Source organism: Lycium barbarum, chromosome 11 (assembly GCF_019175385.1).
Source record: "Lycium barbarum isolate Lr01 chromosome 11, ASM1917538v2, whole genome shotgun sequence".
NCBI classification, from domain to species: Eukaryota; Viridiplantae; Streptophyta; class Magnoliopsida; order Solanales; family Solanaceae; genus Lycium; species Lycium barbarum.
Genome location: NC_083347.1, coordinates 13365462 through 13382138, shown reverse-complemented (window position 1 = coordinate 13382138; position 16677 = coordinate 13365462). Strand labels below are relative to the sequence as shown.

General features: G+C 34.1%; 1 protein-coding gene and 1 non-coding gene across 3 annotated transcripts; one reads left to right on the top strand and one right to left on the bottom strand.

Moving 5' to 3' along the window:
* Nucleotides 1-4072: 4072 nt before the first annotated feature.
* Nucleotides 4073-6990, bottom strand: LOC132618604 (zinc finger protein MAGPIE-like). Of its 2 annotated transcripts, none has more exons than XM_060333638.1 (4): nucleotides 6742-6990; nucleotides 6534-6660; nucleotides 5822-6218; nucleotides 4073-5318 (listed from the first exon to the last, which is right to left on the bottom strand). In XM_060333638.1, the coding sequence occupies exons 2-4, from the start codon at nucleotides 6631-6633 to the stop codon at nucleotides 4376-4378; spliced, it is 1440 nt and encodes a 479-aa protein (XP_060189621.1). In that variant the 5' UTR covers nucleotides 6634-6660; nucleotides 6742-6990; the 3' UTR covers nucleotides 4073-4375. The 2 variants fall into 2 exon arrangements, with proteins under 2 accessions (XP_060189621.1, XP_060189620.1); XM_060333637.1 differs by having other exon boundaries at nucleotides 6534-6643; nucleotides 6742-6989.
* LOC132620539 (U6 spliceosomal RNA) lies at nucleotides 5352-5457 on the top strand. The gene has a single exon (XR_009574985.1). It is a non-coding gene; the product is annotated as a U6 spliceosomal RNA (small nuclear RNA).
* Nucleotides 6991-16677: the final 9687 nt, after the last annotated feature.

Sequence of the window (16677 nt, the reverse complement as noted above, 5' to 3'; positions counted from 1 at the left end):
AGCTCAATGAGCCATATATTTTATTCATTCTTGGATAACATTTATTTGCAAGTTGTAGTTTTTTTAACTTGCAAATATTACATGAGTTGCAAAGAAATAGTAGAATAATAAAATCACCAATTGTCAATCATTTTGTTAATTTCCCCCATATCATATTCGGCCATGGAGCTATCTTCAAAGTCTTCCATTTGGTCCGCTCCACTTGCTATCAAATCTTCAATCTCTTCCTCTTCGCCTTCCACCGCTTCTAAGTTTTGGTTGCGTCGCTCCGATCTAATCCAATCGCGAATGCACACTAGTACTTGCAAGTTAAATCCTGATAATGAGTGTCTATAGTCTCCAATTTGTTGTCTTCCTTGGTTAAATGCACTCTCCGAAGCCACAGTTGATACTTGAACAGTAATGAGTGTCTATAGTCTCCAATTTGTTGTCTTCCTTGGTTAAATGCACTCTCCGAAGCCACAGTTGATACTTGAACAGTAAGGTCATTCTTGAGAGTATCAGATGACTTGCCTTGTATTTCTTCCACCATGCTAAGACGTCCAAATCATCTAGTTCTTTGATATCCACATTTGGCTGCATCAAATAAAAGTGATATTCATCAAAGTTTGCATTACAAGAAGGAGTTGGATGTGAATGTAAAACTTTTAAATGCGACATACCCGACAAGCCCTTTTTGCTACTTTGAGAAGTAGTAGGGCGTGCAGGAACGGGTGTAGCATGTTCTTCCAAATTAGAATAATGACTAAAAACTTTTCTAAACTCGGCATCAATAGCGAGGTCGGCTTCAGCTAAAGATAGTTCAACTCCCTCTTCAATTTCTAAAAATGTATAAATTTGATTAACCAATGCTTTAGTATAAGACATTTTCAAACAAGGATTTAAAAGAGAACTCAATATAAATAAAGTTGGGATGGGAAAAAAATACTTCTTAAATTTTGTTGTCATATCAAAAATAGCCGCTTGATAACCGGGTTTATTTTTATACTCTTGTAAAACTCTAGCTATTTCCGCTAAGTAGGCTAAAATTCCAGTTACTGTGGGATAGAATTGTTTAGAAAAAGCAAGAGTTGCATTATAAAAAATTTCTAAGAGTTCAACACATTCCCTAACATCTTCCCAATCCGTAAAATTTAACCAATCATCATTATTAATATTATATTTGTTGTGAACTTGTTGTATGAGAATTTTATACTCATATGCTTGTTGTAGCATAATGTAAGTGTAGTTTCACCTAGTCTCAATTTCTACTTGAATTTTCCTAGGTCTAAGTTTATTTTCCACACAACAATTCTTAAAATCTCTCAGTCTTCCCCTATTAGCATTACAAAAAAGAAACGCAACCGCCTCTCTAACTTTTTGAATAGAATCTTCAAAACACACAAGACCATCTTTAACAATTAAGTTTAAAATGTGACAACTATATCTCACATGAAAAATATTTTTTAGCGGAGGGTTTAATTCTCTTTTTAAAAGACCAATCGCCTTTGTATTATTAGAAGCATTATCTAAAGCAATACAAAGTGTTTTTCTATAAATGTAAAAAAATCTCATAATAGTAGACATTGAATCCGCTAAAATTTTTCCATCGTGACAACCTTTCCCTTCATCATATAAACAAGCTATAATTCTTTTTTGCATAACCCAATTATCATCAACCCAATGACATGTAATAGCAAAAAAAATCTAACTTGTTAAGACAAGACCCAAATCAGCGGTAAGAGAAACATTACAATTTAAAGAATTAAATACATGACGCAAATAAAATTTATATTTTTTATACAAATCTATAACATCCGCTCTACAAGTACTTCTAGGTATACCCTCAAATAACGGATTATAACAACGTTGAATGTAAGTAACAAACCCCAAACCCGAAGGAAAGGAAAATGGTAAACAATCATAAGCTACCATTTTAGCTATTTCTACACGCTCTTTTTTCTTGTCATACTTAAAAATTTTACCGATTCGTGGGTCTATCGTCATTTGAATACCCCCCACATTTGAACCTGTTTGCTCTCCCCAAACATCCATATGTTTCTTTCTCATATGACCATTTAGTGTACCCGTTCCACCATCCTTACCAATTCCTTGCCTAAAAGCAAATACTTGTTTACATATGTTACATTTAGCTGTTTGACTTTCCTTATCCTTAGTCACAAAATTCCAAATTTTAGCGGTTGGCTTACGAGTTCTAGGCGGTTTATCTTGTGTATGTGATTGTGCAGGACCTGTATCTCCTATGTTATTTTCGGGGGCTTGTGTTTCATCATCATCATCATCATCAATTTCATTAAAAGTGTCGGTATAATGTTGTTGCATTGCCTCATGATCTAAAAGTAGATTATTTTCACCAACATCAATACCTAAATTAGGTGTTTCTTCCACAAATGTTTCCTCGTTAAACCCACCCCTAACAATACCACTATTATCGGCACCACGTTTAAATCTCTTCGCCATTATTAAATAGAATTAATTTAAATCACACTCAAATAAATCACAAGAAAATAAATTGCAACAAATTAAATTGCGTAAATTAAATTGCGAAAAATAAAGATAGAGTTCGAACGAAGGTGCCAAATTGCCGGACTAATTTCCAACAAAGTGAAGGCGGCTAGAATTGCAAATCCACCAAAGCTACTTCGGATTGTTGCAAAATCACCAACTCCACCAACAATATTATAATTGCAAAATTAATAATTGAAACTATAATAAGACTTTATAATATTTAATTGAGAGAAATTTAAAGTGGCTAATTGTTGCAAAGTAACTATAATTGAGAGATTGAGAGAAAGAGAAGAGTGAATTGGTGTGGATTAAAATGAAAATGGAGAGGGGTTTATATAGGGGTGGGGGATGGGTTAAAGTGTTAAAAAAAAAGTTTGGGGGGTTGGGGGGGCCAAAATGTGGGTTTGGAACCATTTGGCAACGACCATTTTTGCAAATGGACCGTTGGCCAACGTCCAACTAAGCAGCCCAACGGCTACATTTAAAAAAAAAAAAAATCGACCGGTTTTACCGGTTTAACCGGTTCCAAAAAAATCGAAACCGGACCGATATTTATTAAACGGTTAACCGGTTCATCCGGTTCCGGTTTACCGGTCCGGTTAACGGAAACCGGTTGACGGGCTTATAGAGAATTACCAAAATGACGTTCCAAATTTAGTTTCTTTGGTAAGAAGGAAATCTAGAATGCGCTTATTTTCCGAAGTCTGTTTAATATATGAGTGTCATGTTAGAACTGCGTCTCAACATAAAACCCACTATGTCCACCTAACAATTTCAAAAGTGACCTTATTAAACAGAAATCTATATAATCATGCAGGAGAAATTAGGCACAAAGAAAACTTAAAATTAAAAGCTCCAATCGTTTTTTAGTGGGATCAAAGAAAACTTTAATGAACTTCTATTCCTTGCATGCAACTCAATTAATTATAAGTATACAAAAGAATATAGCAAGAGTTGCTAAGCAACAACTTTGCACGATTAAGCATAAATGTACTTAAGAAGATAATTACATAATCTTATTTAAGCTGTTGTAGGCTTTTTGCCTCTGAAATATTAATAAGTAACTTGCAAAAGCGGTTTGAGAAGATAACAACTAGAACAAATATGAAAGCTAGCAATAATGGAGTTGAAAAGGGCTATCATACTTTGCCCCCACTAAGCACCCCCCTTTTATAAAAAAATAAATTAAAGCAACCATTTTTTAAAGTGAACACATCTCAGGGTTCAACTGAATATGCATGGATCTCCTCCTTCAGCTCTTTTGATACAACAGATCAACTTTTTAACTTTCTTCAAGCACTCAATTGCCACCTTTTCTTCTCTGCAAAGTTTGCAAATACTAAAATCCGCCCCGCCCCGCCCCCCCCCCCCCCCCACACCCCCACCACCACAACACCCAACTCCACTTTACTCTTTTTAGTTTTTCACCTGACATTCACATTAGGGCCCGACTAAATTCGAAAAATTTCATATTAGGGGTGAAATGCTTCCCAACAAAAGCGACTCCATATCCAGCAAGTACAACCCCCCCCCCCCCCTTCCTCAATACCCAACTCCATTTACAATATTTTTTTGTTTAGTTTTCATCCGGTGTTCGGTACTCAGGACCCGACTAAATCCTGATTTGCGTCGGAAGTCTAAAATGTAATAAAGCGCTTCCTAACAAAAGTAATTCCGTACCCAACCGGCCAGCTACACTCTATTGTCATTTTAGCTTTTCAATATTAAAAAGGAAAAATTATTACACAGGAAAAGGGAACAGTGAGAATTGAACTCACAACTCTTATCGGTACCACTAGACTGTAAGAGTTGGTGGTTAGACAGAATATTTAATCTGGAAAATAGAAAAAGTAAATACCCATTTGAATCATATCCATCCATTGATTGATGAAGGGTGGCAGATAGATTGTACCCCAACTCCCAAGAAATCCCTAGTCTGTCCTCCTCCTTTTACACTATCTTCAATTTGTATGTGACGACGCTTTGAAGGAGGATACATCTGCATTTGGTTCATAGTGGCCGAGAAGTCATTTACTGATGAGCTCTGATCTACATCACTTCCAAGACTAGTACTGATTGAGTTATTTGTAGTACTAACATAAAATCCACAAAACTTGTTATTATCTCCTTCTTGCATTTGGTTATTGTTCTTGTTGTTGCAATTATTCATCCCGAAGTTCGGGATAAATAGCGAGGGATCAGTTACAGTTGTTGTGGTTGTTGCTCCTATTTGAGCAGCTTTTTGGAGCAAAGCTGTTGCTGACATACTTGCAGTCGAAGAAGGTGCAATTTGGTGTTGGTTACTGAACAATGATGGGACATTTATGTTGGCAGATGAGGAGTTTGATAGTTGTTCAGCATTGTTAAGTGAAGAAATTTTGCTCCCAACCAACTGATCCCAGTTCACATGGTTATTATAACGCGATGCAAGAAGGGCATTTGTTTCATAAATAGCTGGTGCTGGAGCTGGAGCTGGTGAAGTGTGATGAAGGGGACCGATCTGATGGATTTCGCGGAGATTATTGATATTGATACCGATTTGTTCTTGCTCTTGAGCTACACCCATATTCCAAAGTGATAGTTGATCTCTTCTCATTGGGTCCGAGTTTTCGTTGTTGTTGGTTGAAACTGGCTTGAAAAGAGAAGAGAAATGTTGCGCCATGTTTGATCCTAAGGGCGCGCCGATGAAATGGTAATTGATGTTGTTTCCTGCAGCCATTGGGTTGTGCATATTAGACGCTGCAGTAACTCTAGCCGTCTCCTCAGCCAATGCATCACAGAACGCCCGATGAGTCACAAAGCTATCTCGCCTGCTCAATCCAAAAGAAAATAAAGATATTATATGAACGTGGGGATCAATTTTCTATAAAATTAAAACGATACAGACAAGATTAGCATAACATCTTCGCAGCGATAACATGCATAAATTGAGAAATGGTCCCATTTTTTTCTTGAAAGGGGCGAAAACCCAAAAAGGGGAAGACTACTCTTTAACTTAGGACCCTAGCATCATGAGGAAGAAAAACTTTAACCTTAGAATATCGAAGCTAGAAACAAAACATTCACAAATAAAACGAACAAGGAAAAACAAAATAAAGACTTTTTTATGAATGTGAAGAGAAAAATAAAAAAAGGTGCACTACTCTATAGGATCCTATCCTTGTAGTACCAAGGTGAAGAAAGATATTAAACTTAGAAGATAAGGAGCTAAAAAATGACTTTGTAGTGAGTACAAGCAACTATTTTGTCTTCTTTAAAGAAGTTATACCATAAGAAGCATAAGGACAATTAATCAACTACGTAATTGATTTACCTTGAGAAAATGGTGCCACAATCACATCTATATTCCCTAGTGCCACAAGTCTTAGAGTGAGCTTTCCAATCCGATTGCACAGCATATCTCTTAGAACATTTCTCACATTTCCACTTCTTCTCCCCATGTTTTCTACAATAGTGTTTTTTGATCCCAGTGAGATCTCCTAAAGCCCTTGAAGCGTGATGGTGAACACATGTCTTTTCTGGGCACACGTAGACTCTCTTCCTCACTTCTTTTGAAGTCCTTTGCTTTAGCTTCCATGGAAGGTTATGTCCTCTTCTATGAAGTTGAAGATTTTGATCCCTTTGAAAACCTTTTCCACAAATTTCACACAAGAATCTGTTTGTGGCCATCAGTGTCTTTGGTGACAAGGCAATCACTTCTGCTTCAGGATCTGTCATGATCATTGCATAATATTTTAGTATACTTCTTCAGTTAAGTGAATTAAGGAAAAAGAAAAACGCGAATATTCATGAATATACATGATGATATAGCTTGTAAAGCTACAAAAGTCCAGCGGCAAAGCCAAAATTTTCAGTGAATAGATTCAAAATATAAAAAAGTAATCAGATGTAGAGGATTCTGATGAACCCCTTGCCCCCCAGACCCCAGCTCCGTCCATGCTACAGACAGACACTTGCACAAAAAGGGTCATAGATGACAGTGTGAATACGTCAAGATGAAAATATATATGAGATATATAGCTTGCCTGGATTTCCTGGAAGATTTCTTTTTTTCTTGAGAGGGGGAGGATTGGATCCTTCAATTGAGTTGTGAGTAAATCCACTTGAGATCACTTCTTCTGTCATTTTTTTAAATCTACAAAGATAAGTTCACTGAAAGGGTTAGCTTGCTAACCTGATCTTTGAGCAAAAGAGGAAAAAAAAAAAAAAAGTTGAACTACATGAAAAAAATACCTTTTGGTTATATGATGCCAACCTTAGGAAGAAAGATAGCTGAAGTTCGAAGGATTGAGACTTAAATCTGAAGTTTGAAAGATTGATTATTTAGATCTCTCTATTTCTTGGAAGAATTAAGAGAAGAGCTCAAAAGGAGAAATATAATGAACACAGATTGAGTAATGTTGTGCTCTAAATAACACGAGAAAATATCAGATCTCTCTCTATCTTTCTCTTTCTAGTTGGCTCACGCACACATTCTCATATACTGCAGTCTTTTAACTGCTTATTGTCGGAATTGAATGTTACTATAGTAATATTTTTATGGGAGGCGGTGAAAAGTTAAAATTTTCTTTTGGGGGTCTTAATCTCTACTATTCTTTTTTAAAATATATAAATAAATTTTGTTATGTCGAAAAGGGGTGAGGGGGAGGGTTGGCCAAAAACACAAAACAAGGTGCATGATGACACATATGATGAGGACTGAAGAAAGTGAAGACTCCACACCTTTCCATTGGAATGATTATCCCATAATTGTTTTGCTTTTTGTTCTTTTGATATCTTATTAATAATTCATACTATACCATACTCTCTTCCAACCATAAGTTAACTAGAGTATATATGAGTAAACTACTACTTAATTATGTTACTACATGCTTCGATATTTGCCAAAAAAACCACATAGATATATATCTTAATAATATTAGGATGAATTTAAGTTATATACACTGTCATCAATGTAATTAAGAGATTTTTTATATTATTAGATCATCTAAAATATATATATATATATATGTAAGTATTATTAAAATGTGAACTTATAATCTTGAAATAAAGAATAGTATAGTGTTACCTGCTCAGATAAAGGTGATTAGATTATGTAAGTTTTTTTTACATCGTCGATGTATACAACTTAAATTGTATTAGGGTGTGTGTGTCTTTAGTTGACAGTGTACAAATGTAGGATGTTGGCTTTCCTTGTAGGATGGTTAAATTTTGAGGTAAAAGTTGAGTTCCTTTGCTTTTGTTTGTCATTTTATTTTTCTTTAGAGGGAAATATATATTATGGTCTTTATTTATAAGAATAGTAAGTTTGAAACATAGGTTACAAAGTGGTTTTCTCACCTTTTGAACTTTTCTTTTGGACACATGGATGCTGGAAAGATATGACTTTTAAGATTCTTCAGAGTGTAAAACAAAAACTTCAACTATATCCTGAGTTCCTTCTCTGTTTAACATGGATATGTGCCCTCCCAGTTTGTGAATTTTTGACTTCTAGCTCTATTTTCTTAATATGACTCTATCAGTCAAATAGTCTTAATTTTTAACCAGTCAAATAATCTTGTATATACAGTATAATTTATTTACTGAGGAATGATTTAATTTTTGTATCTTTGGAAAGGTACTCGTTTAGGCAATTATAATTAGTGGAAGAAGAAATTAAAGAGGTGGAACTAATAATTATCTAAGTTTGGTACCTAAAAGTGCATATATTAATGAAGGGATATCTATTTAATTAATAGAAAAAATACCACATCTTAAGTGGTAATTGGATTTTGTCATTAATTAGTTAAAGTGTTCATGACTCATATATTTTCCTTTCTTTTTATGTCAATAAAAACCTTTAAAGGTTAAATGGTACTAGTACCTTTTTTATTAGCTTTAAAAGCTTCTTTATTTTGCTATTGAAAAAGAAAGTGGGAAGCTTTTCTTAGAAAGATTGCAAGCTAAGGATATAAAAGTCTTAAATCATTTTGCCATTTACTTAAAACAGTAAATTAATTATTCCGTTAGATTATTTGACTGGTTAATTAAGTAAATCAGATGGGTAACTCCAAACTGAAGTGATCAAAGACTAAACGACACAGCATTGACTCTTCCTATATATACTCTACAAGTAAACAAGTTTGAAAACATGAGAAAAAGAGAAACGATAAATTACACAAGACTTGATTTTGTATCCTTAAGAATTGATCAACGAAAAAACCATGCACGTGCCCAGCTGTCGAAACAATGAGGAAAATTCCAAAAAAATAATAAATAAGAGGTAATAAATTCCAAAGGAAACGACGAACACACACCCAAAACATAAAAGGGAATAATCGTCCTTATAATGACAAATTGACCATGGCAGTCCCACCATGCATTATAAACAGTAGATTGATCTCTCATCTACTGTATCCAATATTAGAGGCGGATCGAAATTCAAATTTGATGGACGTTCTACGTGAAAATTCTTAATAGTGGATTCATAAATTTAAAATTATAAGTTCAAATCTACTCTTTATTGAAAGTTTAAGCAGATTTTCACATATAAATCTACGTTTCATGTCTAAATTACTGGGTTCGAATGAACTCGCGAGCCCAATGCCAATATGTTGCATCCACACTTGTCCAATCAGGGGCAGAGGTAAGGGTGTAAAGGGATTCGTCCAAACCCCTGAACTCACCCCCTTGGTCGGATAATTACATTATATATACAAAGGTCAAATTTATTTTTTAAGCATAACACTACATCTTGAATCCCTTTAAATTTTGGTATGCTTATTTCTTTCTATTTTGACTCCCCACATTAAAAATTCTTGTTCTGTCACTGTGTCCAATATTAAGGAATTGAGCTAATCCCTTTTTTAAAAAAACTTGCAAAGAATTGTTCAAGCTAGATATATAGTACTAGTAGTAGTTTGATTGTTGGATGATTTTGGTTGAATGGTAGATGAGTTTATAAAAGCAACTTTACGGCTTTTTCTTTTTATGGATGTGAATAAAAGCATGTCTCAATTTTATTTTTTTATTTTTTTCTGAAAGGAATGTGTAAATTGTGGAATTCTATTTCTGACACAAAAATAGCTGAGATCCCAGATTGAGACGTAACTCCACAATAATATGTGCTCTAAATTCTCAACTCTACTCAAAGGAAAGGCAACATTAATTCCTTGGTATCAATTATTCTCCTGTGTATGAAGAGCCTTACTCGTATATTCTTCTGGTTTTGGGGCAACTTTTCACTGATTTCACTTACATCTGCTTTCCAAAATGTACAAGTTTGGTACAATTCAAGAATCACTTATATTCACACTTCACAGTGGCTTAAATTACACAGTGTAAAGATCTCAATTTTACACAATTATACCTTCCAATTCATTTTACTTGTCTTTTGCACGTTACTTAAAGACAGTAACTAAAATAATAATTTGATTAAATTGTCGTTGTTTATTCTTTGATTACACTTTAATAATACTTTTCCTTTGACTGTAATAATCTCTCTACATTTATTAGAGTAAAGCTAAAGGTGGAAACAGATAACTAATTTTATCTTGATTTTCTAAAATGACAAGTATTAGATCAATCATTTATCTTAACCATGGCAAGTAAAATGGATCGGAGGGGATAGGATAAGTTACACTAGAAAAAACTGGTATCAACAACAAACTTCGTCGCTAAATTGCTCCTAGCTAACATTTTTTTTTTTTTGATAATCTGTCACTAAATAGGATTAGCGGCAGATTTTATTGTTTAGCTACATAATTTGTTCATCACTAATTCCTATTTTCTTAGTAGTGTTAACTTGTGATAGTGGATTCTTTACCATTTTATTAGGTTATCAATTAGTACCTTAAAATTTCTTATAATACGCCACAATTTAGCTCAAACTTTGTCACATTGACAGGATCTAAATTAAAAACGTGGGCGCATTTCTTTGATATATTGATTTTGGGACCGTAAAAGAAATTCAAAATAGGCTAAGGGTATTGTAAGCAATAGAGTGATTTTGTCGATTTATTGAGATTCATCCCTTTATCGTTTCGATTTGCAAATAAAAAATAATTCAATTTTAAGATAGATAGTTTGAATTAACAAAATATATTTGGTAGTTTTAGGTTTGAAATTAATTTACCTGCTTAGTGTAAAAAGAATTACATTGACTGATATGACTAGTGTAGGGTTAGGGTTGAATATAATAATAAAATATAGAAGAAGCAATGTTGTAGATAGTAGAACTATAAATTATAACGTACATATCAGTAGAGCTTAGAGAAGAGTGGAAAGTTAAAAAAGACGGGGAACTGACAAAGCAGTGAATTTTTAGAAGTATGAGCAGTCGTCTCCTTGTGGGCTGACTTTTCCTGCTAAACTAAGCCCTTAATCATAATCTAATGATGTTTTCACATTCCATATTTGTTTAATATATAATCTTTGGAATTTAGTTCTTGAACTTTCTTGCCTATGGAATATTCTTCCCTTCTCCCACACCTCTCAAAGGCTTCAACTTTCAAGGTCCAGCTAATTACTCTTCTTGACCCCTCCAAATTAGATTCCTCTTCAGATACATGCCCCTCCCCAAGATCTCTTTTGGGTTTAAAAAAGGAAAAGAAATCTTAGCAAAACTACACATTATGATATAATATGAGTTTAAATATTACAATCATACCTCTTAATAGGATAAATTATTCATCACAAATGGTTAAAATATACTGATAACGCAAGAAAATTGAATTATTCGTGTGTATAAATTAAAGCCACGTATAATAATAGTGGTAGTTTAAAATTCAGATTTGAAAGAGAAGGGCGTGGGGAAAAGTAAAACGTTGTCACCAAGGGTATGCTTGTTTCTTTGTTTGTCTTTTACTTTGAAATTGAAGGGAAGTCTAGTTGTTTTTACCTTTTGTAGCTTAGGTAGATTTAAACAAAATGCTACTAAGGTCCCTCTAAAGTATTTCCTAATTTCAAGAATTAGCCGTGTCTACATGTACCTAATCAACTCTTCTCGAAAAAACAGTCAAATTTCATGTGAGATTTTGCTATATGCCTAGTCCTCTAGTTTTAAATATTTGGTTCCAATGATCGATGAGGTTTACAATTAACCAAGAATTAGGAATGGAATATATGTCGTTTAGCATAACTATGAAGAAAATCCAAATAGATGTGGCACAAGTTTTCTTTTTGATTAAAGGGATATGATGTTATTAGTGTGGTAATTTAGTTCAACACAAGAAGACAAACTGCCTTCAGAAATTTAATGCAAAAAAATAAGTTGGGAATTCAAAATACAAAAATTGAGTGTCGCGTCCATTTGTTTATTAGAACCAGCTTATTTTTTGGAGTTGAAACAAGAACCAATAAATTTGGAAAGAGAAAATTTAAGAATGATTTTCCCTCCTAGTTGTCATGTATATATTGTTTCCAAACATATGTCATTTTGAAAAATCAAGAGAGAATTGATATGTTTAGCATTAATTGTCCTAGTATTAATAAGAACGCAAATAAACAAAAAATAACAATTAATAAGGGGTAAATTAGTAACTTACTGGATCTTTTTAATGGGCTTATAGAACTTTATCCTAAAAACTAAACGGATACAGAGGGAGTTGCAATTTATAAAGAAGTGATTAATAAGTAAACTTTCCTGGTAAAAAGAAGATTCAGTTTTACCTTTAAAACCAACATATTTGATAAAGAAGTAAAGAACCATAGATTTGGATCTGGAAATCTATCTATTAGGGGAACCCAAAAGGGTTTACTTATCAAAAGGTGGAGAATATAAGCCTTTATATAACCACATATTGAATATAATCCTAATTTCTTCATTTTTCTTCACTTTTTATTTCAAGGGATTTTTTTAGGGAAAAGAAGTTATGGGACTTGGTGAAGCAAAGGTGGCTATGTGGATGAATATTCTTTTGGTCTTTTAGCAGTTATTTGCAAGGCTAATTAAAGTTGAACATGCTGTTGGCTACTCAGCCATCCATAAGACACATTTCATTGACCTTTTTTTCTTTTTTCTTTTTTTGCATATTAGGTGTCATAATAATGCATTTCGTGTAACATTTGTCAATGTTAAAAATTTTAACTCTATTGTCAGAAGTGATATTTGAGTCTTGCAAAGCTAGAATATAATTTGACATACATACACAATATTATTTTCTTCCTATAGAGCATAATTTTTTTGATAAAAAGCGTTCAACTGATCACCCTTCACACCTATGTCACTTATTTTTACCTCAGTTTAATTTGACCTTCAGTTTTTATAATTTGCGAATATCTCGGCTATCTCATGGGATACTTATTACCTCCTACTAACAAAAGTAATGAATAATTTTGTCTATCAAAATTCAGATAGATTAGAAGAAATTACCTGCCTTTGAAGGGATTTGATTCCCAATCTTTTATGATTTGCGTCCCTTTATATCGACCGTTAAACCACATCCTTACCTGCTTTAATTTGATTTAACCTTTAAATTATAACTTTTATAGGATCTACTGAGTGTACAATTTGTTTTCCATGTCTATCCCGCGGATTCATCAATCACAAATGTCTAGATCAATTAAAAGTATTTTCTGGTGATGAGAACATTAACCACCACTAATGTTATATAAAAGAATAGGTAATGAATAATACTACTAGATTTCAAATTTATAACTTGTAACATATAAACTGTAGCTACACTCTAATAATTGTAATTTCATTTTTCACTCAAATCCATTCCCTAGCCTTTTGGCACATCCCTCTCCCAAAAACTAAAGAGGAAAGAAAAAACGACAATTAAAAGTTTTATTGGACTACCTCCAAATCCAATACATATCATTTACATATTTTAAGATTTTTGCACACCTCTGAATAACTTTAATCATAAGAATATTATCTAAATTATAGTATATCCTTTTGATGTTCTTAAATAATTAAATAATACTTCACTAATTGAGATATAAAGAGTTGATTAGAAGAAGAAAAAGAGGTGATAACCTAAAATATCAAATGTTCTTAACAGAATGCAATAAAAACGATTAATATTTGAGACGGAAAATGAATATGTCGTGTAAAAGAGGCGTCTTTTACAAGATAAATTTGAAATCCCCTATGGATGCTCTTTCTTCCAAAAGCCTATCAAAGTGGTCAAACCAATTAGTAAATGCAATATATTTTTTTTGTAGATAATATCCACTTATACACTTTAAAGTTTTGGAAAGTGATATTTAACCCCTTGAGGTTTGAGAAAATGGTAGTTTAATATCCACTTATACACTAAGGTTTTTGAAATGACACTTAACCCCTTAAAGTGGTAGATACACTCTCTATATGTCCAAAAGATGATCAAAGTACCATTTTGACCTTTGGGCACTTGAATTGTATAAAAAGAAATTCCACTGAAAATAAATACTATGTAAGAACAAAAAGGGGGAGGAAAATTATAACGGGGTTGCTTGAGGAGAATACTTTAAATGGAAAAAAGGCGCGCGCGCACACACACACACACATATATATTAGTAATTTCAGCAAGATGTGTGATAAAAATTGATATGCAAAAGGCCTATGACTCTGTGGAGTGGGTGTTTGTTGAGCAAATGCTTCAAGGATTATAGTTCCCAGCAAAATTCACCAAATGGATCATGTTATGCCTAACCACTGTCTCATACTCCATCAATATCAATGGCAAACCATTCCCTCCTTTTGAGGCAAAGAGAGGATTGAAACAAGGGGATCCTGTCTCCCTATTTCTATTTGTGCTTGTCATGGAATATTTGAGTGAAATCCTGAGAAGAGTAGCAAAGAATCCGACTTTCAAAGACCACCCTAAATGTGCTAAGACCAAAATTACACAGTTAGTCTCTTGTTATTCCGTAAAGGGGAATAGTAATTTGTACAATTGATGTATGAGGGCTTTCAACAATTCTCAGCAGCATCAGGGTTAATATCAAATGCTAATAAAAGTGTTGTTTACTTTGGGGGAGTTCATCCAGTGAAACAGAACCAAATATTGTCCACGTTGGGTTTTCAAAGAGGGAATCTTCCTTTCCGATCCTTTGGTATTCCATTGAGCTCTAAAAGACTGTTAATTGCACAATGTCATCTATTAATAGAGAAGATGATAAGGAAAATTACCTCCTGGACAAGCAAATTTCTGTTCTATGCAGGCAGAGAACTCTTGATAAAGAGTGTCCTCTTCTCTATTCAAACATTTTGGTCCCAAGTATTTGTGCTACCAAAGAAGGTAATTAAGAAGATAATCACCATATGCAGAACCTTCCTTTGGACAGGGGATAAGACTGAGTCAAAAAAGGCATTACTAGCCTGGGAAACTCTATGTTTTCCAAAAACTGCTTGAGGTACCAACTCACTAATTTGGAGACCTGGAACAAAGCTGTTATATGCAAACAACTATGGAATTTGAGTCTGAAGAAGGATAGACTATGGGTAAAATGGGTGCATGCCTATTATGGAGGTACATGGCTGATCCAAAAAATCATAAAAGCAGTTAAATATGTAGACCAAGCAGGAATGCAAATGTCAGAGTTGATGGCCATGGAAAGATTCTCCATTAATAGGATGTATCACAAACTCAGAGGACAATTTGTTAAAGTACCTTGGAGGAGATTAGTATGCAACAACTTAGGGTCCCCAAAATGGATTTTCTTGCTGAGACTGGTTGCACATAAACAAATATATACTAAGGATAGATTGGCAAAGTGAGGCATGAATGTTGATACTATTTGCCCACTATGCAATGTTGATCAGGAGAGTGTTAACCATCTGTTCTTCCAATGTGAAACTTCAGCTGAAATATGGTACAGATTACTAAAGTGGCAAGGCAAGAAAAGAACCACTACTATTTGACACTCAAGGCAAGAAATTTGATTTGAATCCACAAATGGCAATTTTGTTCATGAATATCAATGGACATAAAAGGTTCACAAACCAACAATGGAATCCACCATTCAATTTACTAAACTAAGCTAAACCTTAGCTAAACAAACTATGATAATCCTATCATCACTCAAATATTCATCATCAAAATCTAAGTAATGAAATGAAAGACAAGCTATATATACAAGCTAAGTAAAGAAGACTAATAGGCAATTACAATGCTACCCTTAATGAAGTAAGGGCCTTGTTTGGCTAGTCTTCTTAAGTAGTCTTCAATTCAAGAATTGACCTTCATTGGCCAAACACACCCCTCCTTGCATAGAAGGCCCTCTAATCAACCTTTCATGCATGGCCTTCTTGCAAGCATAACCTTCCCTGCACAAATAGCCAACTCCCAATCTTATCCAAGTTAGCAAGTCTAGCCAATTTGCAGAAATGTCCCTATTTGCACGTTTGGCCACTTTGCACATTTGGTCCCCTTTCTAGTGGCTTCTTCTTTAATCAACTCCCAAGACACCTCCCACACATCATAGGCCTCATTGTGGGGGCTTGTATGGGCCTCCAAAGGCCTTTAACTCTATCCTTATCTTCCATGTCGCTTGTTGAGCTTGAAGTTCCATATCTAAGCCTTGGATGTAAGTCTTGAAATGAGGTGTGCCAAGTAGGATCATCTCATCCTCCCCTTCTTTAAAAGGTTCGTCCTCGAATCCGAACCTAGTAAAATCCAAGGAAAGACATACGAAAACATACTCCTCAAAGATTGAGGGTTAGCACACAAAACCATAATCACATATTCATGCCAAGGATGAACAAATTTGTGGTATAACCACACATCAATGACAATCATGGATAACAATCGCACACATGAGGTATCAAGAAGTTGATCCCTCCAAAGTTCATGACATGAGGATAGAGTAATAAAACCAATGGATGTAAAATACGAAGCATGTAATACTACATCGGTTCTATTTGACAGGAAGCACCATGGTAACTCATATTCCAAATAAGGTGTTCCTAAATTCAACAAGGTAACACTCGGGTCAAATGGGAAGTATAGTCATCTATTAGGGTCAATAAAACAACCAACTACCCCACAAGTACCTTCCTCAACATAAGATGCACCCCCAACACAAATAAGAGCGTCATCATATGCAAACAAGTAATAAAGAAAGGCGTCACTTAAGATAACTTCCTCATCCATGTCATTCTCCAATGTAGCCTCACTATTAGGTTCAAGAATAAGATAATTCAATAGGCTATTATCAAGTTGAACATGAACGGAAGAATTTGCAATTTCTAGATAAGAATCA

Coding starts and splice junctions, on each gene's coding strand:
- LOC132618604 (XM_060333638.1), bottom strand. CDS start 6,633: ATGACAGAAGAAGTGATCTCAAGTGGATTTACTCACAACTCAATTGAA. Junction 6,219..6,533: donor AAATCTTCCAGGAAATCCAG/GCAAGCTATATA, acceptor TGATCATGACAG/ATCCTGAAGCAGAAGTGATT. Junction 5,319..5,821: donor TGTGGCACCATTTTCTCAAG/GTAAATCAATTA, acceptor TGGATTGAGCAG/GCGAGATAGCTTTGTGACTC.